Source organism: Typopeltis vanoorti, chromosome 20, assembly GCF_054136105.1.
Source record: "Typopeltis vanoorti isolate ZY-2024b chromosome 20, IOZ_Tvanoo_1.0, whole genome shotgun sequence".
Lineage (NCBI taxonomy): Eukaryota > Metazoa > Arthropoda > Arachnida > Uropygi > Thelyphonidae > Typopeltis > Typopeltis vanoorti.
This window is the reverse complement of record NC_143568.1, coordinates 35,804,201-35,831,914: the sequence shown is the minus strand read 5'-3', so window position 1 is coordinate 35,831,914 and position 27,714 is coordinate 35,804,201. Positions and strand designations below refer to the sequence as shown.

General features: G+C 36.6%; 1 protein-coding gene across 2 annotated transcripts in view; it reads right to left on the bottom strand.

Moving 5' to 3' along the window:
* Positions 1–27,714, bottom strand: part of LOC150095364 (syntaxin-7-like) — a 275,749-nt gene that overhangs the window by 64,004 nt on the left and 184,031 nt on the right. Inside the window, exons 10-11 of one of the 2 annotated variants that reach the window (XR_016550052.1) lie at positions 19,814–19,896; positions 2,964–3,115 (exon numbers count right to left, since the gene is read on the bottom strand). Coding sequence is in view for 1 of the 2 variants with exons in the window: in XM_090410144.1 (XP_090266270.1) it covers positions 19,814–19,896 (83 nt within the window). In the remaining variant the exon portion in view is untranslated. The remainder of the gene's footprint in view (positions 1–2,963; positions 3,116–19,813; positions 19,897–27,714) is intronic. The other variant, XM_090410144.1, reaches the window with a different exon arrangement.

Here is a 27,714-nt window from a genome sequence, read left to right as displayed (position 1 = left end):
GATTTTGAAAAAATTGGTTAGGGGTCACATTCAGAAATGGACTGACAGTCTCTATTTTGCAATGAACAGCATGGATTTATCATGTTTTAGCAACTTGCTCACATTTTATAATAACGTTATCTTTGAATTAGACAAGGGAAGTGGATACACCATGATACTTTTGGATTTTGCTAAGACTTTTGACAGAATACAGCATGGTAGACTGTTGCATAAATTGGAGAATATTGGTTTGATTATAAAATATTAGTGTGGATAAGAGGATGGCTGACTGATATATCAAAAAAGTGGTCTATGGGGAATGTGAATCTGCATGATTTAAGGTAACCAATGGTGTACCACAAGGATCAGTGCTTGGTCCACTGTTATTCAATCTGTACATCAATGATATTGGGAAGTAAATGCCAGGTGACATACAGCAATTTGCTGATGATGCAAAGATAGGGTAATCAGGAATGCTACTGATATGCAGTACTTGCAGAATGATCTGGATAGGTTGGAATTGTGGGCATGGGAAAATGGATATCAGTTCAATGTCAGTAAATGCAAAGTCATGCACTTGGGCAACATTGGATATCTAATCATGCCAAAGTGCATGACTGTGTTTGTACAGGAGATCAGATTGGTGAAATTATGCTAGAGGAAACTGATCAGGATAGGGATCTTGGATCCCTATCCTGAATCTACTAACACTAGATAGCAAGTTGAAGTTCAGGGACTATGTAGCAGAGACTGTAAATACAACTCAAAAGATAATTGCAATGCTGAAATGACTTTCACATGTAAAGATAAAGATGTCATTTTGCCTCTTTACAAGGTCTTGCTAAAACCTCACTTGGACTATTGTGCACAGATCTGGTGTCCTATCCTAGTTTCCATTGTGATTCTGATACAGTGGAGAGAGCGCAAAGGAGAGTGTTAAAAGTTATATCAGTATTGTGGAATATGGATTATGAAGACAGATTGAGAATTTGTAGACGGCAGACACACAAACAGGAGAAAGAAGTGATATGATTGAGACTTACAAACTTCTGAAAGGGCCATACAGGATTCAGCTGATGGAATTTTTCATTTCGTGGAGGGTAGGGGAAAAAATGTTGGAAGCTGAGAATGAATGCAGCTAAGAAGGGGGATGAGGGCTAGATTTTACTCTCATAGGGTAGTGAGTGACTGGAATGGATTGCCATTGGATGTTGTATGTGCAAGGAGTGTGAATAAATTCACGAATAAGTATGATAGCTGGTGAATGTAGTATGTGGCCTCCCTGGAGATCTCTTTTAATAATAATAATGGACTGCAAGGCACATTTTTAGAGAATTTGGGATTAGGTAGAGGTCAGGGGTTTGTAATATAATGGAGAATGAAGGAGCTCATTCCACTAATGATTAAACAGTTAGTTAGTCAGAGCAAGTGTTTGTATCAGGAGATCAGAATGAGTAATCAAACCATGGAAGAGAGAAGTAGAAATACTGGAAGTCATCCTACTTAGTAGCATACAATATAAAGTTGAGATTAGTTGATAAGAGATCCATCTGTAGAAAAGGAGATTTGCCAAGAGGAATTTAGGGAGAGCTAGGTAAAAAAAAGTTTCAGTGCTGGAAGAACGATGAAGGCTGTCAAGTATTCTGGTTAGTAGATACTATTTGTGTCGTATCATGATTGCCTGCAAATGATTCAGCTTCCTTTCTGATTTGATCTCTCAAGTTAGAGAAGTGGTAGTACATATCATTAATGTTTGTACTGATGCTCTGGATGCTGATGAAATGCATGTGGAAGTGGTTTTAATGGATGAAATTTTGGCATTTTGTTACTTTTCTTGGAGATTTTATATATTTTTAGCAATTTTGGTTGTTTCTCATAATTTTGTGATTTTTTTTTTTTGGTTATTTTTTGTGGTGGGAGATTTTTTTTTTTTTTTATCCACAGATAACACTGGCATCTCTTTGGTTAGATTTCATGTCAGAGTTGGTGCAGGAAACTTAAAGAGCAGGTACATGCAGCTGAGGTGAGGGACCTCAATCACACAGGGAGCACCCAGACTCCAAGTAAGGCCTTAACAGTGTCCTCTGCATGCTAATATCCTCAGATTCTATACAAGTGCAACCTAGCAGAATAAGCAGCAGTAAGATGATTTATCAGCTGATTAGGAAGCATTCGGCAGACATGATACCACTAGGTCAGATGTTGGCTCAAATGGAGCCAACATTTGAGGATATAGCAATAAAGCTATATCCTCAAATGGAGATGTTGGCTCTCTAATTCATTAATAACAATGTGTTCAGCATGCCTGGCAAGACTTATCTGAACTGCATTTGGGAAGAAAGGGAGAGACAGAAACCAAGGACCCTAATCTAAATATGAAACATGGCAGTAGCTACTTCATGTCTCCAATAAGCAATGATGGTGTTTTACTGGACATTGAAAGACATCTAATTATTTTCTGTTTCTCTGAATAGGTAACAGAAGAATCAAAGGAAAACACTGAAACTCTACTTGTCATGCCATTACACATAAAAGCTATAGTAGTTAATTGCAAAAAGCAAATCAGTATTAATTTATAGCTATTACTATGTGTAATGTATTCTTTTATAATACCAAAGAATTATTGAATAATTCTTTGGGATTATTCAATGCTACTGTGATGCGAAATATTTAAATTACAATGTCACTTGTTCATATTGTGCATAAATATTCTTCTGAAGGTTTGTGCCAAAATATTGAACAGTTACAATACCTTAATTTATGATAAAATGTAAAAAAACATTTAATGAAATTCAAACTGTAAGCTATCTTTTAAAGATTTAATTTAGCAAAAATGTCGCAGTTCAAAAGTTGATGTCACACATACTGACAGACAAAACGGAAGACGAAACAGCAGACAATAACTAGCAAACATACTAGTCACCATAGCACTTAAAATTATACTGATGAATTGTACAAAATTTTAAATAAAGCAAAGAACTTACTTAACATGCCTGTCCATAGTTTTTTTTAAATTTTTTTTTTTTTTTGAAGGAGATCAGGATTTATTACTGAAAACAATAATGAGTGTTATCACCACAGCCAGAATCACCAAAAATATAAGCACCAGTATAAACTTCTTACGCCTTGCTTTGTTCTATGCAGAAGAAAATAAAAAAAAACACGCCAGATAAAAACAAAAAAGAAAAAGAAATGTAGCTAGTGAACAAAAGCAGCAACTAATAATTTTAAAATATCCACATAGTACTGTACTGAGTGAGGAACAAGGATTATGTTATATATATACATATATGAGAATACTTGGAAAAAATTTGATATATAGATGTCTCAATTTATATAGTGATTTCATTCCAGGAAAATACCACTATTTATATATTATTTTTATTCCTCTTTTAATGTCCATGTTCCTAAGCCATGTGCAATAAGACATCATGAGTTTCATGTGTGATTACAAGTTCTCCCAAAAGTTCTCCTGTTGTTAAACAAAAAAAAAAAAAAAAAATACTTATTCAACAAAAGACATTGACAAGCCTCCAATATAATTCAATTTTGCCATATCACTGCTACCCAACATATTTGATAAGTCTCATATTCCTGTCAGCAAATATTTTTTTGTTGTTGCTGATGTATTTGACAAGTCAGGTCACTTCAAGTACACACATCATCACTGGTAATGAAGTATTTTATTATAGTTTCTTCAAGAGAAAAGAACATGCATATCTTGTGAAATCAGTGACCTGGCTGCAAAACTGTCATGTATTTTGCTGAAAATCTTTGGACACAAAATGGTTGCTGAAATTTCCTAGAGCACACTGTTGTGTGTCACAGTCGTTCCTAGAGGTGCTTTGCCTCTCACTATTTCATTCTTATCATAAGCCATTATCATCATTAACTTGACTTTTCAGTGGTGACATTGATATTCCTTTGGACAAGGAAGAAGTTTCAACTGTGAGATTAACTTTTCAGTTTTCACAATCTCGTATCCATATTTCACCTTAATTAACATGATTAATTCTGTTCAAAAACTGTTTGCATTCAATTTCATAATGATGCAGCAGTTTTGCAATATTCTTGTAAGCTGCCTGCTACCATCTGTCAGTTAGTGCAAGACCTACTTGGCAACAACTTTTCCATTTAAAAGTTTTTGTCAGAATTTGAAAACCACATGGTTAAGATGTTTGATTCATTTGATTTTATCATGTTCTGATGGATCTTGCAGACTGTTGACAAATAATGACCAATGTGTCATCTGCAGTGTTGATGGCCTACTATTTCTTGGATTCATCTTTAATGCGTGCCCAATCATCATGGAAGCAAGATGCCTACCGTGATGGGTTGCAATCCACTACATATCTATACAAACTTCACATAAATCATTGTGAATCTCAGCTGGGGTTTTTTAATTTAAAGTATCAATTCTAAAGTACAAATACTGGTCATTATAATATCTGATTTGAGTCAGATTTCTCTGCCATTCTGAAGTCTTACAGAACAAGAACATGAGCAACATGAAAATAAATGAAAATATGCACACACACACCCTAATCACATGCCCTTTCTTCTCAAATCAGTAATTTTTGAGTCATTGTTTTTATCATTTCTTCTATTTTTCTCATATTCTTAACATTTCATCTTATTCATGGGTTCTATTTTTTTTATATCATTTCAAACTGAATACCATTCATTGGCATCATTATCAAATTCCAAATATAACGTCATCTTCAAAAAATCCAGGTATGTTATATATATGAGAAGGAGTATATCTTTATGCATATATAAGGCATGTCCAGAAAGAAAGGTCCATTCATAATTTATTGCTAAGTAATAATATACGGGAAAGGGTCATGCATGCATGGGAGCATAGAGCAACTCATCAGCTAGCTGTTGATCATTTTACTCTCATTCCATTATCCTTTGGTTTCTACGAATAACTTATGAGTGCTGTGATGAAAAATCCCATCCAGTTGCAAGGTTCGTGATGTGATGAAGTTTTTGTTGGCAAAAACAATAGTGCTGAAGAAATTCAACAATGACTGTTTAAGATATGTGGACCTTAACATAATGAGTGACAATAAGGTTAGACAACAGTATTGTTTGTTTAAAGATGGGCACAACAATATTCACAATGAAGGCCAGCCAAGTGTGGTGACATGATTTGGTGGAAAGAGTGAACATGAAAATTTGTGAGAATCATCATTTCATAATTACAGAACTCTCTTTTGAATTCCTGGAGTTTCACACTCAGTCATTCCTGAAATTGCGACAGAAAAGATGGGGTATAAAAAAATTGTGTGCCAAATACACTCAGAAAATGCTGACTGATGTACATAAATCGCAATGCGAGGCATCAGCTCAAATTTTTAGAATGTTATGAAAATAAAGAAAATGAACTTTTTTTCTTGTCTCATGACAGGTGATGAGACAGGATTTCATACACAAATGTCAAATCAAAACAACAATCGATTGTAGCACCATTCATAGTCTCTGAAAGAAAAACATTTCAGACATACACTGTCGGTCAAATGATGGCCACTGTCTTCTGAGACTGAAAAGGGATCTTGCTCATTGATTTTCTTCAGCGAGGAACCACAATTAATTTGCATGCTCACTCTTTCCGTTAAATCATCTGTGACCAGATGATTAATCTTACCGTCACTTGTTACATCAGGCCCATACCTTGCACAGTCATCAGTGAACTTGTGCAGCATTGTTTTCTGTCAACAAAAACCACATCACATCATGCCGCAAGCCTCGCAAATGGCAGGATTTTTTTACCACAGCACTCAAATTATTCATAGAAGACAACAAATGAACAAAAGTAAAATGGTCAACAGCTAGCTAATGAGTCATTCAATGCTACCACACATGCATGATCCCTCACCCATATCTTATTTGACAGTAAATTTTTAACCTTACTTTCTGGATGCACCTCATATATATAATATACGACGCAAGTCCAGATTTTATTTATACAATATATGTATAAATAAAGGTTGAAACTGGTCTGAGTAGTGACCCCTTCCAATAATGCATAGCATTATACATGTCCATAAGGATATGTCTTTGCATTATGGGATACTAAGGCAAGTGATGTGAAGTCATTAGCCTCTATATACAAGTTGCCTAGTAGTGAAGATGTGCAAACTTTATTTGCTTACACTTGGATAAAGGATTAAACTAAGAATGTAATTTCTTGGCATCTTTAATTTGTATTATAACCAAGTGGAAAAAACTTTCAACAACGGTGACAACTGTTGTGTCAATACCATGGACCATACATGCTGGTGATACCCTTGGTATGAAGAATTTTTGAAATGACTACCTCATATCACTCCAACCAAATTTTAGCAATTTTATCACCTTTTTTCCCCTCATCTTCACACAGTTCTAATGAATCTCTAAGTCAAATTGTCTATCCAGTCAACTCAAATATTAAATAAAAAACAAGCTCTAAGAGACATACACTATAGAAAATAAGATTGCTATAACAAACTAAAATTTCTAGCCTAAGTTCCAGGCAAGGAAATTTTCATTCACTGAACACAGATTCATGTTTTTAACTATCTATCCAGATCAACAGTAACATGAAATTATTATTATTATTATTAAACAAGACCTCATGGAGTCAAAGACTCATCTAGGAGGTCCTTTTATCTCACACACACATCTCATCATACCGCGTCTTAAACACATTCAAACTCCTTGCAGACACCACACTCTCAGGCAAGGCATTCCAATCATTCACAACTCTGCACGAAAAAAACCTGCCTCTCACTCCCCTACTCACACCCTCTTTATACAGTTTCCAGGGATGACCTCTGGTTCTCCCCTGATCTCCCACTATTCTCTGTAGAACTTCTCCACCATTGATCCTATAACAACCCCTTACCAACTTGTAGGTCTCTATCATATCTCCCCTCTTCCTTCTCTCCACTAGACTCTGCAAATTACATCTTTTCAATCTTTCCTCATACTCGACATTCCAGAGGTCAGAAACTACCTTAGTCATTCGCCTTTGGACCTTTTCCAACATCTCTTCATCCTTCTGAAAACCAGGTGACCAAATCTGGGCACAATAGTCCATGTGTGGCCTAATCAAAGCCTTATACAATGGAACAAGAATCTCCCTACTTCTACACGTCAGTGTCCTCCGCATCATTCCCAGAAGTCTTTGTGTTGTCTTCACAATTTTGGCAATGTGTCCCCTAAATTTTAGATCCTTATCCACTATCACCCCCAGATCTCTTATTTCCTCTACTTCCAACAATATATTCTCACCAAGCATAAATTCTGCATCCCATCTTTGATTTCCAAATTTTAAAACCTTACATTTTGCAACATTGAACTCACATCCCCATTTGCTTGCCCAATCACTCAATTTATTCAAGTCTTCTTGCAAGGACACAATATCTTCACTACTCTTTATGGTTCGTCCCAACTTTGCATCATCTGCAAACAACTGAATATCTCCATCCAAATCTTCGCCAATATCATTAATATACAAGTTAAATAGTAATGGCCCTAAAACAGATCCCTGAGGCACTCCACTAGTGACTTTCCTTTTCCTGGATATTGCACCCCATACACAACCTGTTGATACCTATCAGATAGCCAGTCTCCAATCCAATGCACTAATCTAATATCCAACCCCATCTGCTCTAGTTTGACTGTCAACTTATCATGAGGTACTCTATCAAAAGCTTTTGCAAAATCCAAGTATATTACTGTGTATCCTTCTCCTCTGTCCAAGGAAGTAGTCACTTTATTGTAATAAGTAAGTAGATTACTAAAACATGACCTCCCTTTAGCAAATCCATGCTGTCCGTCAAAGATTATACCATTGTTGTCAACCCAACTCTGGATCCTAGTTCTCACAAGCTTCTCCAACAACTTAACCACAATACCTGACACACAGATAGGCCTATAGTTTGATGCTTGAGTTCGATCACCTCCTTTATGAAGTGGCACAATCTTGTCCTCCTTCCACTCTTTAGGGACTTGACCAAGTGCAAGACTCGTATTAAAAAATATGTCAAGGCAGGTGTCAACTCTCTGGCACATTCCCTCAGAATACGCAGTGATATATTATCAAGTCCCACAGCCTTATTTACATCTAGTTTACTCAACTCCCCAAACACCTCTTGCTCACTTACAGTCAGTCTCTCCTCCCCATCATCAACTGCTCTTAATCTCTCCATGAAGTCACATTCACAAGATTGAAAGATCTTTATGAACTGCTCATTAAGTATCTCCACCACACATTCTTCAACAGCTGTCTTTATACCATTTCCTCCAATCAATGTCATCCTTCCATAATCATTCTTTCTTTTGCTGGCTACATATCGAAAGAACTCCCTAGGATTCTTTTTAGCTTCATTAGCTAACTGCTGTTCATACCTCTCTTTAGCTACTCTCACCAACCAAGTCACCCTCCTTGCCTGGTCTTTGTAGACCTCATGAAATTGGTTATTTTCACTTCTCTTATGCTGCCTCCACAATGCCCTTTTTCTCTGTATTGCATGCTTAATCTCTTTATTCATCCATCTCACACCTACCTTATTTAACCTTCTCACCCATGGTATACATTTAGACATTGCATCTACTAAATATTTTTTGAAAATCCCCCAACAAGCTGCATTGATCTCTTTTCCAGCTAACTCCTCATTCCATGCTACACCTGCAAGCTGTCTCCTGAGCTCTTCATAATCACCCCCCTTGTAGTTCCACATATACCCTTTTTTCACAGGGGTCCTTGCACTGCTGGCAACCACCCAAGTAATCACCTCATGGTCACTTTCACCAATTGGTGGATGATTTGATACCTCATTGATAATTACATCCTCCGATGAGATGACCAACTCCAAAACCCTTAATCCTCTTGTGCCCTCTGTAACATACTGTCTGAGGTAGTTATCCCTCAAAAACTCAAGAAACTCATTTTCTTTACTTCCAGTTGCTATCTCTTCATTCCAGTCTATATTGCCATAATTAAAATCACCCATAATGATCACCCTTTTCTTATTTGCTTGGCTTATTTGACTATACATTTCACTATCACCACCATCCACATTACCAGGTCTATAACAACATCCCACCAAGTATTTGATTCTATTCACCTCTATCTCACACCATACTGCCTCAAAACCACTGGCCCCATTTCCCTCTTGCATCTCTACCGTGTATGGACATAAGTCTTTCTCTATCATCAATAGCACTCCCCCTCCCTTTTTATCCCTTCTATCCTCACGAAACACATCATACCTTTCCATCTCTATTCCTGTCAGGATGTCATCCTCATCTACCATGTCTCACTTATTCCGACAATCTCTGGGTGCACAGACGCAATTAATGCAACCATTTCATCCACCTTGTTTCTTATACTTCTAGCATTGGTATACAAACACAACAACAACTCATTTCTGGATCTACAGCTAGTTCCACTGATACCACTCACTCGATGTGATCTCTCCATGCTGGACTGGGGCCATTTCCCTTTCTGCTTCTTCATTTTAGAACCCTTTGCAATTCCATCTGTTTCCTTTTGATTCCTGATCATCCCATTACTTTCCTGCCTACACATGCTCTTACCTCCTCTTGGAGCATCCACCTTTCTCACGCTGTGTATCCCTGTCTACCCTGTGCCTCCCCGTTTCCCTGCTCCTCTTGCACACCCATTCTCTCATTTTCTATACTCATACCACTCACTTCCCCATTCATTTCCACTCCTTCAATCTCTCCTGCTCTTCCACATCACTCCCCTCTCGATCTGATTCATTCTCTCTATTCACTTCTCCACTTTCAGCAGCAGTCTCTCCAAGCGACTCGCACCATAACCACTCAAATGCAGTCCATCACTCCCATACAGCTCACTTCGTCCCTCAAACTCATTCCACACATTAACAAACTGTACTCCCATCTCCTCACACATTTCAGCCAGAATATCATTCATAATCCTTGCTCTCCGCCTCATTTCACCACAATCATACCTAAGCAACACACTGACTACCCTTCCTGTCACACTATTCTCCTTTATCTTTCCAAGCAGTCTCCTGACATTCATTTTGACATGCTCTTTGTTCTCTCTCAAATCATTTGTACCAATTAATACAATTAACTCTTTTGCTCGTTCCCGCCTCATATTCAATGCCTCAATCACTCTACTCATTTTACCGCCTGGAAAACATACCTTGTGCATTTTATCCTCTAGCACACCTTTAATAATGGAGTCGCCATACAACGCCACTCGCTCATCTTTTGTTAACTCCTTCATGCCATCATGATTTATTTTAATAGTTTTGACCTGAATTCTCTTAATTTCATTCTGCATCCATTTCATTTCTTGCTTCATCCAATCCAATTCACCTTCCGAACCTTGTGACACATTCTATCATTAAATCTTTGTAACTTTCTAACTCTCGACCCCCTCTTCTCACTTTCCCTCTCATTCATCCTTCTTTGTTTCCGTACTTTCGGTCCAACATACGTCCAACTTTCACTATCATTCGTCTCACTTTTACTGTCATTCATCTTTCTTTGGTTCAGTACTTTCGTTCCAACATGCATCCAACTTTCGCCATCAGTCATTCTTTTTTCGCTATCATTCATTCTTTCGATTTTTTTTACTTGCGATTTCTGCATCACGCCATTTCTACTTTCATTCGTTCTCTCAATTTCGTTTTTTTCCGCCTCACTTTCGTCCCTTTTAACATCTGTTACGGTTGTCAAATCGCTCTTTTTCTTTTTTCCTGATTTTTTAACATTTTTTCGCCTGTCTTCCTCACCATCCTTCTCTTTCAAACGTACACTCGCGACACAATCGGTACTAGCACTTTCTGTCATCAACTTCATATTCGCATTCATCAATTCCTCGTTCAGGTCACATTTCGCACACACACTTCTTCCATCCGCACTAAACATCCACAAATCATTTATGTAATCGAAGGAATACATATAACAGACCTCACACTTAACGAACCGACTGAAATCCAAATTAAAATCATGGAATGACAATGCCGCCGCCATTTTTTTTTTCTCTGCAGGTTACTAGGTCTAATATTAACGTTTTCGTATTTAGTTTACGCAAGAAAAAAAACCCACACTAATAATATCGGTAGCGTACAATGTTTACAGCCTCTCTTACTTAAACAATTACGCATATATACTTAATTATTCCTAGTAAAACTTATCTGAATCAGGAGCTCTTCAAAACACGTTCGTAACGCTTGACCCACTAGTGCCCCCCCCCTCCATGGAAATGGCACAGTGAAGAGATAAAAAAAGAAGTCACAATGTCTTAAAGGAGATGGGTAGTCATTTTTCCCTTAATTCACTATAGCAAACCTTGTACTATAACAAACTTTCTTTGGTCCCTATGGGTTCAACTATGGTAAGTATCTGCTGTACAGTGGATATGGTATCTATTGTATCTAATGATCCAATCTTCCTATTGTATCCATTGATCCAATTCTAGTTTCACTAATGTAAACTTTTTTAAGCTTATGATAAGCCATTTGATTTCCCACGTGTACTCAGCACCTGTCCACAAACAACAGATTATATATCCAACTACCTAAAGTTCAACAAATTTCATAATAAAATATTTTAAGCTATATACCTACAAATAACTCAGTCTTGATGACAGGCCACATTTTGCAGCATCTGTCTGCAGTGACATTAGTCCAATTTTTACTGTATAGTTGGAATCTCTACAGGTGGTGTGATCATAATTAGTGATCAATTTTAATTAGTTATAATCAGTGAACTGGTGCTATAAAAAATGTAGTCTTTCCCATTCAAACTTACTCCCATCTTCCTGTTGTGGCCTGTTTACACAAATGAGACTTGTGAACCTGACAAGTACTGCCACCAAAAAAAAATTTCTTCCATTCATCCAGCCTGGTTAGCTAAAAGTGCATGGCATCTTTCATCTCGAATCAGCAGGCAAATGGCTCAAATCCCACCGTGGTATTGGATATTTGTGAATATCTTTAAGTTATAAATGAATTTCATCATCAGGTATAAGACCATCAACCCTACCTGAAGTAAATTAAATTGTACCAAGTTTAATGCTGCTCTAGTTATCGAGTCATTTGGTCTTGAAAGCAGGATTTCCAGATTATTTAAATCCATAGTCCACCCATAGTATTAATGTTAAGTGTGTGTGTGTGGGGGGGGAGGAATCATCTAGTATCATTTCCTTGTTGCAACTCACTGCTCAGCAAGACAAAAATCAAGCTCACATCAAGCTGACAATAGACAAGCCTAAGTTCCATGGATAATCCCTTATCCTCTCCACCTTCCATATAATGAAAAATTCCATCAAATGATATCATATTCCACACATTCAGAAGTTTAAAGGCTTCTATCTCATCACAAGTCTCTCTTGTTTACCAATCTGCACTCATCGAATCAACATTCCATAATCCCAACATATTCTTTGTAACTCTTCTTTGAGCCCCCCCCACAGCTCTTTTATATCTTTGGAACCCAGGAAATCAATCTGTGCAGAGTAGTCTAGGTGCAGTCATACTCAAGTCCTGTAAAGAGTCAAAGTGACTTCCTTATCCTTAAACCAATGTTTATTTTAGCATTGCAATTATCTTCAGAGTTGAATTTGCAATTTCTTCTTATGACCACTGAACTTCCTATCCATAACTCCAAGATTCCTAGCCTCATCAGGTTTTCCAAGCATAATTCCACCAATGTAATATGTATTGTAAATCTCATTATGAGATTTACAATGCTGAAGTACAATGCTGAAGTAGAGTCTTTACTCTAATACTGAACTGATAGCATTTTCCAACAGTTCTGGCCTACTCAAATTAATCTGTAAGTGCTGCATATGAATAACATTCCTGATTGCCCTGCCCATCTTTGCATCATCAACAAACAATTTAATATCCCCTGTCAGGTCCCTCTCAATACTCTTAACATATAGAGCAGAGCAACAATAGTCCAAGGACTAATCCTCAGGATACACCACTGGTCACCTTAAATCTGGCATATTCACACCCCTGTCATATACTACTTTCTGATATATGTCCATCTGCACTCACTTATCCAATAGTTTATATTCTAATCCCATATCCTCCAATTTACCAAATAGCTTTTCATGTAGTACTTTATCAACTGCCTTAGCCAAGTCCAACAGTGCCATAGTGTATCCACACCATTTATCTACTTCAGCCATAACATTATTATAAAATAAGATCAAACTGCTCAGACACAACCTTCCTTTAGTAAACCATGCAAAATATACCTTGTCTGTCAACCCATTTCTATATGTGACCTCTTACTAATGTCTCTAAAATCTTTGCTATCATGCCAGAGATACTGATAGGTCAGTAGTTAGACAATAGTTTTTGCACTCTTGGACAACAGAACTTTCCATTCCTGGAGATCCTTCCTATCTGTGACTTGAATTATACAATCATGTCAAGAGCTTAACATGTTTGGCTGAACATTCCTTTAGTATACATGCTGAGTTCCTACTACAGAATTCTTGTGCATGTTATGAAACAGCTCTGGAAACCTCTCTTCTGCACCTGTATCTCTTCATGCAATGTACTGATAGACTAGGTTGAGAGACTTAGTAAAGTGAGCACTTATTATCTGAATAATCACATCTGCTTCTGACACAAGCATATTGTCTACATTCAGTTAAGTTATTCTTCCACATTTCGTTCTTTCTTTTACTTACAGCATAACATAGCTTTAAATTTTTTAGGAAATGACAATGTATACTAGAATATTAATTATAAAAGACTTTAATTAATACCTTCCTATATTTCGACAATGTTATATTGCTATCATCAGGGATAACAAAAAATAATGATATATGCATGCAGGCACTAACACTGAGCAAATGAGGCTGAATAAAGGCAACAGAAGTCGGGCCTAGAGTCCTAAACTGTGCTAAATTGAGTTGTCTTGGCCGTTTGTCTGATGATTTAAAATGTATGCTTCCCAAATTTGGGGCAGTCTCATGCACCCAAATTCTTTGAGGTTTGGAAAGTTTTTCAAAGCTGAGGCAGATTCGATGAATAGTCTCTCATACTTATATTTCCTGCAGTGTAACAGAGCTGCCTTTTTCCAGCATATCCTGTGGTGGGTGTCCAAAGCATGGTCAGCAAGTCCCAAATGGCTGTAGTGGTGGAACTGTTATCCAAACATTAATTGTGCCCTGTTATATAGGATTTTTATAATCCTATATTGTTGGAAAGGGAGATGGTGTGACTGCTGGCGAATGTATCTACCTGAATGCATAGGTTTTCTGTAAACAGCAAATGTCAGGGATCCATCTGGTTTGTAATCAGAGTATCTAGGAACCAGAGACTGTTGTTTTCCTTTTCCAAGGTAAACTGAATCCTGGAGTGGTGTTGTTGATTGTGCAAGTGTGCTACCGGCCAATGTGGATGAAATAGTGACACCAAATTGCACATCTTATCTATGTTATTCAATGGGTTTTAGAGCTTCGTATCCAGATTTATCTGGACGTCCATAGACGTCGTGGCTGGTTTGGGGGTTAAGAAACTGTGGCGTGTATCCAGGCCAAATGGAGAACACATGATCCACGTAGCATATCCAGACAGTGGGTTTGTTGGGGCAGAGTTTAAGACTTTTTCTTCAAAGGTCTCCATAAAGAAGTTGACTAAGGCTGGAGAGAGTGGAGAACATATGGCAGTCCCATCTATCTGTTCGTAGAATTTTCCTTGCTAAATGAAATAGCCCGAGTTCATGGTGAATTGAAATAGGGTTGAGATATCAGGAAGAAATATGGCTTGGATGAGGTCTAAGATATCATTGAATGGGACTTCACACTCAAAGTTAACTTAGACCTCATCATATTTCCTCCTGATATCTCAATCCTATTTCAGTTCACCATGAACATTATCATTTTTATGAGTTTATATCCTACATGAACTCAAAATCATCTGATATCATCATCAGTATTTCCTCCCCAACCATCTTTGCTATAGATCCTAAAAATGCTATACCCTTTAAATTCAATTCCTGTTACTACATCTGACTCCAAGAGCTAGGTTTGACTAATGGCAACAACCTTAGGCCACAATGTATTCACCCAAGCAACAAACTCAGTCCCTTTGTTCCTGATACTCTTGGGATTGATGTACAGACATAAGCTACTTAGCTTTTTTTTCATATACTTATATTAGCAATCTACTTGGCCCAGTTGGGCAGTTTCCTCTTTCCCATGTAAAATAGAAGATTGTTTTACAAAGGAACAAAGAATTCAGGTGACATCATCCCTAAACAATTAAAATAGAACATAATCACTCCCCTGTTCATATCTTCCTTAAACAGCTTCCAAGAATGGTTTCCTTATGCTTTACCCTTGTCTCCCTCTACTCTGTGAAAAAATCTCCTCCACATTAATCTGGTAACAATCCTTCACCAACTTATGCAACCATCATTCCAGAGAATTGACAGTGACTTAGTAAACCTCCTCTGTATCCCCGTACAATATAGCCTGAACCCCTTAAAAACCAAGCAATCAAATCTGTGCACAGTAGTCCCTATGTGGCCTGATATAAGGGAACCATAACCTTTTTGCTTCTGCGTGTCAATGTCATCCTCATTAATTATTGCCATAATCCATTGTGATGTTCTTACAATTTTAGCAATGTGACTGCTGAACTTCAAGTCTGTCCACATCACTTCCAGATCCTTCATCTCTCCCACCTCCTTAAAAATTTCTCCATTAATTGTATACTCTGCATCCCAAACTTGCCTACCAAATTTCAAGACCTTGCAATTTGCAACATTAAACTGATAACTCCACTCACTTGTCCATTCAAAGAGTCTACTGAGATCTTCCTGTAAGGCAACATTGCTCTACTCATGGTTCTTTTCAACTATACATCATATCTCCAAGTTAAGCCAGTACCAATGTTACTAATGGTCCCAAAACAGATCCCTATGGTACTCCACTGGTGCCTTTCTTTTTTGGAATACCACTCCTCCACATACAACCTGATGATACCTATCTGACATCCAATCAGCTATCCAAATGACTAGCCTGTTATCTAATCCTGTCTGTTTCCGTTTAGCTGTCACCTTGTCATGTGACAGTCTATCAAAGGCCTCTGAAAAATCCAAGTACACCACTGTATATGCAACCCCTTTATCTAGTGAATTTATCGCCTTGTTGTAATATGTAAACAGATTGCTAAAGCACGGCCTCCCCCTAACAAATCCATGCTGATCAATATAAAGAATACTGCTATCAATCAATCCATTTCTGAAATCTTAGCCCTCTCTAACACCTTAACTCCAGCCACACAAGATCAGCCTGTAATTTGTACCCTCAGTGTCATACCCCCCCCTACCATTTATGAAGTGAAATAATTTTTACCACCTCCCATTCCTTTGGAACTCATCCTGTTTCAAGACTTAAGTTAAACAGATGTGTCAAAGATGCCATTAATTCTCTAGAGCATTCCTTCAAGACACAGTGATATACTGTCAAGTCCTACTACCATGTTAACATCAAGTTGACTTAATTCCTCATACACTTCTTGCTCATTAAGCATCAGTCCCTCCTCCACTGTGCCATCTACACTCTAAGCTCCCCTGATTTTTTATTCATGAGGATGAAATACACTGATAAACTACTCATTGAATGCTTCCACTATATCCTCTGAATCAGTTACCAAACTGCCAGTGTCATCAATTAGTATTATCCTCCCATAATCATTTTTATTTCTAGTTGCCACATGTTGAAAGAATTCACTCACTAGAATTTTTTGTAGCTTGATTGGCTAATTTCTTCTCATACTGTACTTTTGCTGTCTTTATCACCTGAGTCCTAGCCTGGTCTTTGTACTCCTTTTTTTTATTTCTAATTTTTATTACCAACATTCATCTTGTGTTGCTTCCACAATGCCTTCTTCCAGAGTTCACATTCAATCTCTTCATTCATCCATTTTATTCCTGCCTTATTTAGCCTTTTCACTTTTGGAATACAATCAGACACTGCTGATGTTAAATAACTCTTGATCAATGCCAAAGAAGCATCTGTCACCTTTCCACTCAAACTCCTTTTTCCACACTATGTCTTCCAGTTTTCTCCTAAGCTTTTCATAATCACTAGCCTTGTAGTTGCGCATATATCCCTTCTTTACAGAAGTTCTCATATGACTGACCACAACCTTGGTGATCACTTCATAGTCACTCTCACCAAATGACTCCATTCACATCCTCTGATGATATAACCAGATCTAAGACTCTTAACCCTCACGTGCCCTCCATTACATATTGTCTAAGATTGTTGCTCTTTAAGAACTCGAGAAATTCATTCTCCTTGTTCCCCCAACACTTTTTTTATTCCAATCAATTCCAAAAAAGAAATCACCTTTCTTTTTTGGAATACCACTCCTCCACATACAACCTGATGATACCTATCTGACATCCAATCAGCTATCCAAATGACTAGCCTGTTATCTAATCCTGTCTGTTTCCGTTTAGCTGTCACCTTGTCATGTGACAGTCTATCAAAGGCCTCTGAAAAATCCAAGTACACCACTGTATATGCAACCCCTTTATCTAGTGAATTTATCGCCTTGTTGTAATATGTAAACAGATTGCTAAAGCACGGCCTCCCCCTAACAAATCCATGCTGATCAATATAAAGAATACTGCTATCAATCAATCCATTTCTGAAATCTTAGCCCTCTCTAACACCTTAACTCCAGCCACACAAGATCAGCCTGTAATTTGTACCCTCAGTGTCATACCCCCCCCTACCATTTATGAAGTGAAATAATTTTTACCACCTCCCATTCCTTTGGAACTCATCCTGTTTCAAGACTTAAGTTAAACAGATGTGTCAAAGATGCCATTAATTCTCTAGAGCATTCCTTCAAGACACAGTGATATACTGTCAAGTCCTACTACCATGTTAACATCAAGTTGACTTAATTCCTCATATACTTCTTGCTCATTAAGCATCAGTCCCTCCTCCACTGTGCCATCTACACTCTAAGCTCCCCTGATTTTTTATTCATGAGGATGAAATACACTGATAAACTACTCATTGAATGCTTCCACTATATCCTCTGAATCAGTTACCAAACTGCCAGTGTCATCAATTAGTATTATCCTCCCATAATCATTTTTATTTCTAGTTGCCACATGTTGAAAGAATTCACTCACTAGAATTTTTTGTAGCTTGATTGGCTAATTTCTTCTCATACTGTACTTTTGCTGTCTTTATCACCTGAGTCCTAGCCTGGTCTTTGTACTCCTTTTTTTTATTTCTAATTTTTATTACCAACATTCATCTTGTGTTGCTTCCACAATGCCTTCTTCCAGAGTTCACATTCAATCTCTTCATTCATCCATTTTATTCCTGCCTTATTTAGCCTTTTCACTTTTGGAATACAATCAGACACTGCTGATGTTAAATAACTCTTGATCAATGCCAAAGAAGCATCTGTCACCTTTCCACTCAAACTCCTTTTTCCACACTATGTCTTCCAGTTTTCTCCTAAGCTTTTCATAATCACTAGCCTTGTAGTTGCGCATATATCCCTTCTTTACAGAAGTTCTCATATGACTGACCACAACCTTGGTGATCACTTCATAGTCACTCTCACCAAATGACTCCATTCACATCCTCTGATGATATAACCAGATCTAAGACTCTTAACCCTCACGTGCCCTCCATTACATATTGTCTAAGATTGTTGCTCTTTAAGAACTCGAGAAATTCATTCTCCTTGTTCCCCCAACACTTTTTTTATTCCAATCAATACTGCCATGATTGAAATCACCCATAATGATCACCCTCTGCTTACTCACACAGCCAAGTTGCCTATATATTTCTTTGTCTCCACCTTCCACATTCCCTGACCTGTAGCAACACCAAACCAAATCTCATTCAGTCAACTTCCCCATTACACCCTACTGCTGTAAAACTACTGCCATTTTCCCCCTTGTATCTCAACCTTATGTGGACATAATTCCCCTGTTATCATAACCAGCATTGCCCCTCCTTTCTTGCCCTTCACATCCTCATGAAAAACATCATAGCCTTCTATTCTCATCCAGGTATTACTCATCCAACCATGTTTCACTTATTCCAACAAATTTTGGACAAATCAAGTTAATCAATGCAACAATTTCATCTCCCTCTTACTCCTGGCATTTATAAATAAGCATAACATTTAATTTCTTGCTCTATAACCAGTCCTACCCATACTGCCCCTCATATGCAACTTCTCCATACTTTGATCCTGTCTGCTCATTCTTATCCATTGTCATTTCCTACCCTCCACACCCAGACTCAACTACTCCCCATGAATTACAAGCCATTCCATTTGTATGCTGACCATTCCTATACATGCATTCATTACTCCTTACACTTCTCTTTGACAACCCCACACCAGTTCCCAGTCCAACTTGCATTCCTATATATCAAGGCAATGTACATTTCATAATACGAATTGCATATTACCTTCATATGATTCCATTGTAGAAAATCATGAAATGTGTGTTTTATTATAAGCATAAATAAACATGTATATAAGTGAGCTACTTAATTCCTATTTTATTAATAAATGAATTATACCACCAAAAATTAAGCATAATTTTTTTTTTAAAAAAGTGGGGGTGGGGGTGGAGAGAATTACCTTTCTATTTTACACAACATAAATTTAGTACATAACTGACAACAAGCTTCAATCAAGTGATTATCCTGAAGCAGTCATAAAAATCACTGGAAACAAAGAGTAAGTTGCAGCATATTAAAACTCAATATTCTAAGAGGGCATGGCAGATTATTTCAATATAATACTATTTTTAGTATAGTTACCTGATTGTCTCTTGCTTTTGCCAGCTGCTGGACTCCTTCAGTCACAAGCACAGCAGAATTCTCTACATTTGCTTCAATGCTGTCTATAAAACAATTCAACCATTAATATTTGTTATAGCTAAACTACAAATTAACTTATTTTAAGATAAAGATTCAAAGGATTTCTAACATATACAATCTCCTACACACAGACACAAAGTTTGTGGAGTGAGATTTAGAAATAAATCATGAAGGCATGCCCATCAATTGATCCATATTTTAACAGGTTTATAATATAGTGGAGGAATATTGACAATGGAAATATTTGTAGAAAATACATGCAGCAGGAACTAAATATCTATGTGAAAGATTAATTAGGGATCAAGGATCCTTAATTAAATGCTCTTTTCTACAATGGAATTAAGAATTTCTTAAGCTGTTGCAACTCCAAATGTGATAGTATTCAATAAATGGACATATTTGTGATTTGTAAAGAGTTAATGACTGTTAAGTAAAGAAGAAAAGCTATTTGTTGAATACTAACGAGTCAATACTTGTAATATGCTTATATGTCAACAAAGAGTGGACATCTGTGTTATTCCTAGAAAGAAATCTCATCTTATTCAGATAATCTCAGTGTTGTTAAAAGTAAGAATATAATAAAGACATTCTGCTTTATGAGAAATAAGACAGGATTAAGTTTAGCAAGTAGTGAAGTTAAAAGTTAACAAGCTTGTCACAACAACAATGAAAAAAAGATTGCAGAGATTTATAATCTAGAAGTTTTACTGATTTGTGTAGTGGAGGATTTATCAAGTGAGAAAGAAGAGCAGTGTAATCAGCATTATTTTGTAATAGTGGAGAATATCAATGATGCATGTACACATACTATATGACAATTCTGGAAACTTTTGTTTTACCACAAATCTAGATATATTTTACAATTTATTTTACTGATTTTGGCTGAGAGAGAGAGAGCATAATTATAACAGAAATACAAAAATATATATTGTGAGAACATTAACTCCTCAGTGGTTAATAACTAGTAACCATATGATTGTGATTTATAACAGAATTTTTTTTGTGATTTTTTACATAGGGGTTGTTAAAGCCATAATATATTAGTACTGTGGTGGCACTGAATCTCATTAAGATCAGAAGATAATATTTTTAGGAAATATATGAGGGGATACCATGTACCAAAACGCAACTATAGAAAAAAATGAAGACGAAAGAAAAATATTTTTCTTCTCTGAGTTTGGAAGCAAATGTGAGGGACTGTTGAATAACTACTGCACGTTTTAACAGACTTTGAAGACAGCTGGGATCACTGATGCCAATTCTGATTAAAAATGACTATGAAAACAGCTATAGAAAATGCAAGTGGCAGAAAATGAAAGAAAGTGATCTGTTGAGCGAAGAGTAATTAACGTGAATGCTCTCTTCTGTATGAAATATTTTAGGGACATTATGTGAGAATTGTATTTGATGATTAGATGAATTTATGATTTGTACAGACTTAACAGATGTAGAGATGTTCAGAGGTAAAGTACGAATAATGCCTAATTATCTGGATAATGAAGCAATATTTGTAATACCATATTTACTTGAATATAACTTACACCCCTGATTTTACTTTACTAAAAAAGAAATAAAAGTTTCGCATATACCTCACACATGAAAAAAAGTTTAAACACGTTCACGTCAGGGGCAATAGTAACTCGCTCACCATGACAAACAACACACCCTTCCCAACAGCCATTATACTGCAGATGCAAGAAAAACAAGTAGTCTTATTGTTTCACTGAATAAGGCACAGAGACATTTGCAGTCCATGTAATATAGGTGTCAACAAATAGGGCAATTAGAGACAACTGGAATGAAAATGGCACTAGTTAATGAATCAAATGTCCCCTCCTATGCTGTACAGACTCAAGCAAACCACAGCATCTAACTAAAAATTACTGTCCAAACATTTGTCCAAATTTTCAATTACAAGAAATAAATATTTGTTCAATTGCATTTGAAATTTTTGATGTCATTCAGACATCAAAAACGCTATCTTCAAATAAAATTCTATCAGCAAACTGAAACTAACATGCCATATAATGTGCCAGGAAATGATTTCACCATCTCTTTGTCTGCCTGCTAGCCAGACACAGAAGCAACATGCAAACAAGCAGCAATAAAATTCATCTGAAGGGTTGAAAGTTTGTGTCAGTTGAGCCTGCCCACGCAACACGGAAGCACTACACAAATGGTAGTGAGAACTCCTATCATAACGATAAATGGCCAAAACACCCCACTGAAGTGAACATGTTAAAACTAAGAAATATATAGTGAATGTTGTTATGACAGCTTCAGATATAATTGGTTAAAGAGAATCAGCATTTCAACTTAACAATTGTTGGCTTGCCTTTATCATTGAGTTGCGCAATCTTTTGTTAATACCACACCAGTCATATGCAAGTCTTCATAGCTGCTCTATCTCTATCGGCCTACTATCGCTGTCTGTTTCACACTCTGCCTTCACTTCTCATTAGTCATTCATGAAGGATTGTTCCTTACGTATCTCAAGTCATGTAAATTACTGGTAATTTTTGCTTGAAATATGGAGAAATGTTCAAGTTACAGTGATGGTTTTAAACTCAAAGTTATTGATTTTGCAGAAAAACATGGCAATCAAGCAGCATGCCATGAATTTACAGTGACTGAGTTTAATGTGCAATACTGGTGTAAACAGAAACTTGCATCAGAAAGCACTAATAAGTCAAGAAAAGCATTCCAAGGACCTAAAAAGTGGAAAGTTTCCTGAATTGGAGGATGTTACTTGAATATGCGTTAGGGTTGCATAAAGATGGTTGCTGCGTTTCGCACGAAATGTTTCATTTCAAAGCACATGAGTTAGATACAAAACGAGGCATCAGTTGCACAGATCTGAAATTGATCTGAGGATGGATCACAAGATTCATGAAAAGGAAGTCTTTCCCTTCGTCAGAGGACATCCCTCTTTGCCAAAGAATGCCGAAAGATATTTCGAGGATAAACTGATGGATTTTCATCGCTATGTGATTCAACTTAGGAAGAGCAATAACCATATGTTATCACAAATAGCCAATGCCGATCAAACACCCATCAATTTCAACATGCTGCACCAAACAATAATAGAAAACAGTGAAAAAATTGTGATAACACACACAACTGGAAGTGAAAAATAGTGATGCATAATCATACTCGCAATTACTGTAGATGGAAGAAAATTGCCTCCTTACATGATATGCAAAAGGAAAACAATGCCGAAGGGGAAATTTTCCCATGGAATTCATCTAAGAGTCCAAGAAAAAGAATGGATAGACACTACATTGGTTCAAGATTGGATTAGAACAGCTTGAGACAAATCGCCAGAGGCCTTATTTTGACACCCCACTCTCCTCATGTGGGATAGCAGATATGAGGACCAATGTAGCCATTATTCCTGGTGGTCACACCTTGTCTACAGCCCTTGAATGTATCGGTCAGCATACCATTCAAGGACTATGTATAAAAATTCTACATGGAGTGGATGGCAGCTGGCAACTATGACCTGACTCTGGCAGGGAAGATTAAGAGCCAATCAGAACAATTGTGCAACTGGATTTTGAAACCTAGGGAAATGATTTCACCAGAAATAACTGCCAAGAGGTTTTTTTTTTTTTTTTTTTTTTTAAATAATAAAAAAAAAAAAAAGAAAGTGGCATCTCTAATGCCCTGGATGGGAGAGATGATGATGCTATTTGGGTAGATGACTTTGACAATGTAAACAAGGAAACTGCTCTCAAGGCTGGAAATAGTGATAGCAAATAGAAGATTCTTTGTAAGTCGCACCCATTGTTGGAAGTTTTTCTACTTGGTTATAATATAAATTAAAGATACCAAGAAATTATATACTTGGTTTAATCCTTTATCCAAGTGTGAGCAAACAAAGTTTGCACCTGAACTATTTTCAGAACTGGGGCAACTTGTATATAGAAGCTTATACCTTCATATCACTTGCCATAGTATCTCATAATGCAAAGCACATATCCTTAAGGTATACATTATGGGATGGGTCACTACTCAGACCGGTTTTGACCTTTATTGAGGTTTCATCAGTGGGAGCCAGACCCAGGTATCAACCTTGATATCACCTCCAGGTCTGGCTCCCACTGACAAGATCTCAATAAAGGTCGAAACCAGTCCGGATAGTGATCCTTCCCATAATGCACATTATACATACCTGTAAGGATATGTACTTTGCATTATGGGATACTAAAGCAAGTGATATGAAATTATAAGCTTCTATATACAAGTTGCCCCAGTCCTGAAAATAGTTCAGGTGCAAACTTTGTTTGCTCACATTTGGATAAAGGATTAAACCACGTATATAATTCCTTGGTATCTTTAATTTATATTATAACCAAGTGGAAAAACTTCCAGCAATGGATATTACTTACCAAGAATCTCCTATTCGCATCTGCAATAAATGCCTCTTTTATCAATTCACCATCCTGATATGGTTTTTTCCTTTTTGCTATTAAGCGAGTAATTTTATAAGAAGCAATGGTGGCATTTATATGCTTTACTATCGGTCGAATAAAAACTGTTTAAATGTAAGTTTTGACTTCAGTTCATAGTTTTTTCTTTCTCAGTACAGAATAAAAGAATAGTTGTGATCAAACGAGGAGTGATTAGTCTTGAAATGCTGCTCCACATTATGTTTCTTCATAACTGCAACAGAATTGCCAGATACCAAACACACACCTTTTTCTTTTGTTTTAACAAAGCAGTAGATTTCTTCCCATTCAGATTGATAATTAAATATTTTCTTTTTTTTACTATCCACATGCATTTTAGGAGAGAATGATAACCGTTTAAAACCCAATACTGATATCACAAATATATACTCAAACACTAATACCGACTTTTGGCTGAACAGTAAAATTTGAAGAGAAAGACTAACTGCTTAACACACTAAAAGCAGGCGACTTTTTATGTGGGATCTTCCTATGCTGATTTCCCGCCAGTCAATTTCCTGCATTAAAATCAATAGAATAACAGAGGATTCTACATAGCTGAGCGGGCACCTCTGGATACGTTGGAGGGTGCCAAGGTGCCTGCGGGCATAGGGTTGGTAACCCCTGCAGTAGAGGCTAGAGTGTGAAGGAAATTCAATGCTTTCTTGTACTTTTCCCTTAGTTGACGAATGTGAAAGGAATGCAAGTTTTCTGTCAAAGATGACTCCCAAGAACTTGGCTTCCGTTACTACTGAATTAAATTAACAGTTTGTTCTATTCTTAACACGGAATCTGGATGAAGTGTACAGACATTTTGACTGCTGAAAACCTGAAACCATTACTAAGAAGCTCATGGAGAGACAAGATTAATTGTTTGTGAATTTGTCTTTCAATTACACTTATGTTATGACAGTGACAGCAAATTGTGAAGTTATCAATATACAGAGCATTGCCCACAGTGGGAGGAAGCTGTTTATTGACTGAGTTAAGTTTGATAGCAAAAAAAGTGTCACACTTAAGACAGAGCCCTGTGGAATATCCTATTCTTGATGATATGGCCAAGATAGCATACTGCCCAGTCTTAGAAAACTCAGCTGGACAGAAAAATTTTAATTGATACAGGAAGGCAACCTCTGAGACCTAGATTACAGAGGTGTTTTAATATATCTCCAGGCTGTGTTGTCAAAAGTTTTTGCATGTCAAAGAATACTGATACCAGTAGTTCTTGTTTCAGAAATGCATCTTTTATACAAATTTCTAAATGGATGAAATGGTTCAAAGTCAAATGATATCTGGAAAAACCACACTGTGTATTGGAGAAAATATTGATGCTTTTTAAATACCAGAGAGGTCTGACATTAACCAATTTTCTCTATATATTAAAAGAAAGAGATCCACAGAAGATGATGGAATATGTTTTATCATTTCATAATAGATCTCATCAGGACCTACTGCACTGGAGTGAGGGGGGGGGGGGAAGATCACCTTTTAGTTCTGCCTTAACAAATACAAATAACTGATTGTATGATTCAAGCTCATTGATAGAAAAAAATTTTTTTTTTTTAATATTAAAAACTCAGAAGGAAATGAAGCTGCTGCTGAGACACTGGCAAAATTTTCTCCCCAAGTGTCTGCAATTGCTTTGGAATCTGCAACAACAAATCTATTATGGTCCAAGGTAGACAAATGGTAGGTTCTGTATCTACATTTCATTTTCAGGATTGTATCGAATGCAATTTTTGCACTGGTTAAACAACCAGTGCAAAAATTGTATGGGAGTAATCAAATAGGTAAAATGGATCCAAGATTGTTTTTCTGAAGTCTCACATAATGTGTTTAGCCCAATCTTGTTTAAAAGCTGTCAATGCTAGGAAATGTTTTCCAGTATTTTTCCACAAAGAAATCACAAAATAAAAAAACTATTTTTTATTTTCCCGACTAGTATCGTGAAATTCTTTTATTTCACTTCATGATAATTACATGAATAAACTAAAAACTATAAAACAAGTTAGAACAGTTAATCTAGTGAAAATATTTGAAAAAGATTAAGCAATGGAAAGCATGCATTCCATTTATGGAATGGTTTGAAAAATAGCCCTCCAGTATCAAGGAACACAACCTAAATGGCAAAGATACACTGATGATATATATATATTTTTTTAATCAACTGACCTGGTAATATTAACCAGTTAGAAGATTTTGTCACCTACCTCATCAACCTTCATCCTTGATTAAATTCACTGTTGAATTAAAAATAAACAGATCTTTGCCATTTTTGAATACACTAGTTGAAGTATCTGAACAAAATTCACTCAGCTTCTCAGTCTATAAGAAGTCTCTCTCTCTCACACGCACACACAGAGGCCTGTGTGTGTGAGAGAGAGAGAGATGATGGGCACACAGAATTTCTACCAACTTAGATAAAATGAACCATGAGCTACAATACCCAAGTTCAGTCCTAACAAAAGAAAGGGCTACAACAGAACATTAATAAAACAATTCTACTTCAACCTCCAAAAAAATCAGATGAACAAGAAAACTAAGTCTAAGTCTTTGATTCTCCCATATATACAATTAATCACAAATAAAATAGCAAGGTTGCTTCACCCACAAAACTTAAAGGTTGCCTTCTACCCAATCAACAAGATTTCTAATTCCCTGAAACCTCCTAAACTTTAAAATCTGCCACTTACAAAACTAGTTGTCTATGAGATTAGTTGTGGTTTACACTATATAGGACATACAGGCAGATCTGGAGAAGCATGCCGATCAGAACATTTCAAAGATGATGAGAATGAAAGAAGATACAAATTGGGGCTGGCAGCACATACAACAGAAACAAAACATCAAGTAGCATCTCAACAAACAAAAATAATTATTAAAAATGCTCCACATAACATTTTAATTCAGAGAATCAGCTGATATGACAAAACAAGGGAAGACTTAATTCATCACAACACACATATCTCCCAATAGTATACAGCAAACCACAAACTAGCAGACAGCATAACAGCAAATGCCCACTTTCCATTGTTGTTTAATCTTGTTCACATATTTTCAATAGTTGTAACTGTAATTTAGTTGTTTTCTAGTTTATTCATGTAATTATCTTGAAGTGAAACAAAAAAATTTCATGAAAATAATTGAGAAAATAAAAAAAGTTTCTTATTGTGATATTTTTGTGGAATACTGCCAGGAAGTGTTTGTCCAATCTACACAGAAACCTAATGCAAAAATAAAAGCCATTAAGTTTGGTGTGGTGGGGCTACCTACGAAATATACTCCATGCTCTTGATCTTTTTTTTGGCTGCCTAGTACTTTGGGTTCCATTAAGGCTTTGGATAGAGAGAAGCATTAAATTTGGCAAGATGGTAAAAAAGCACTGCAGTG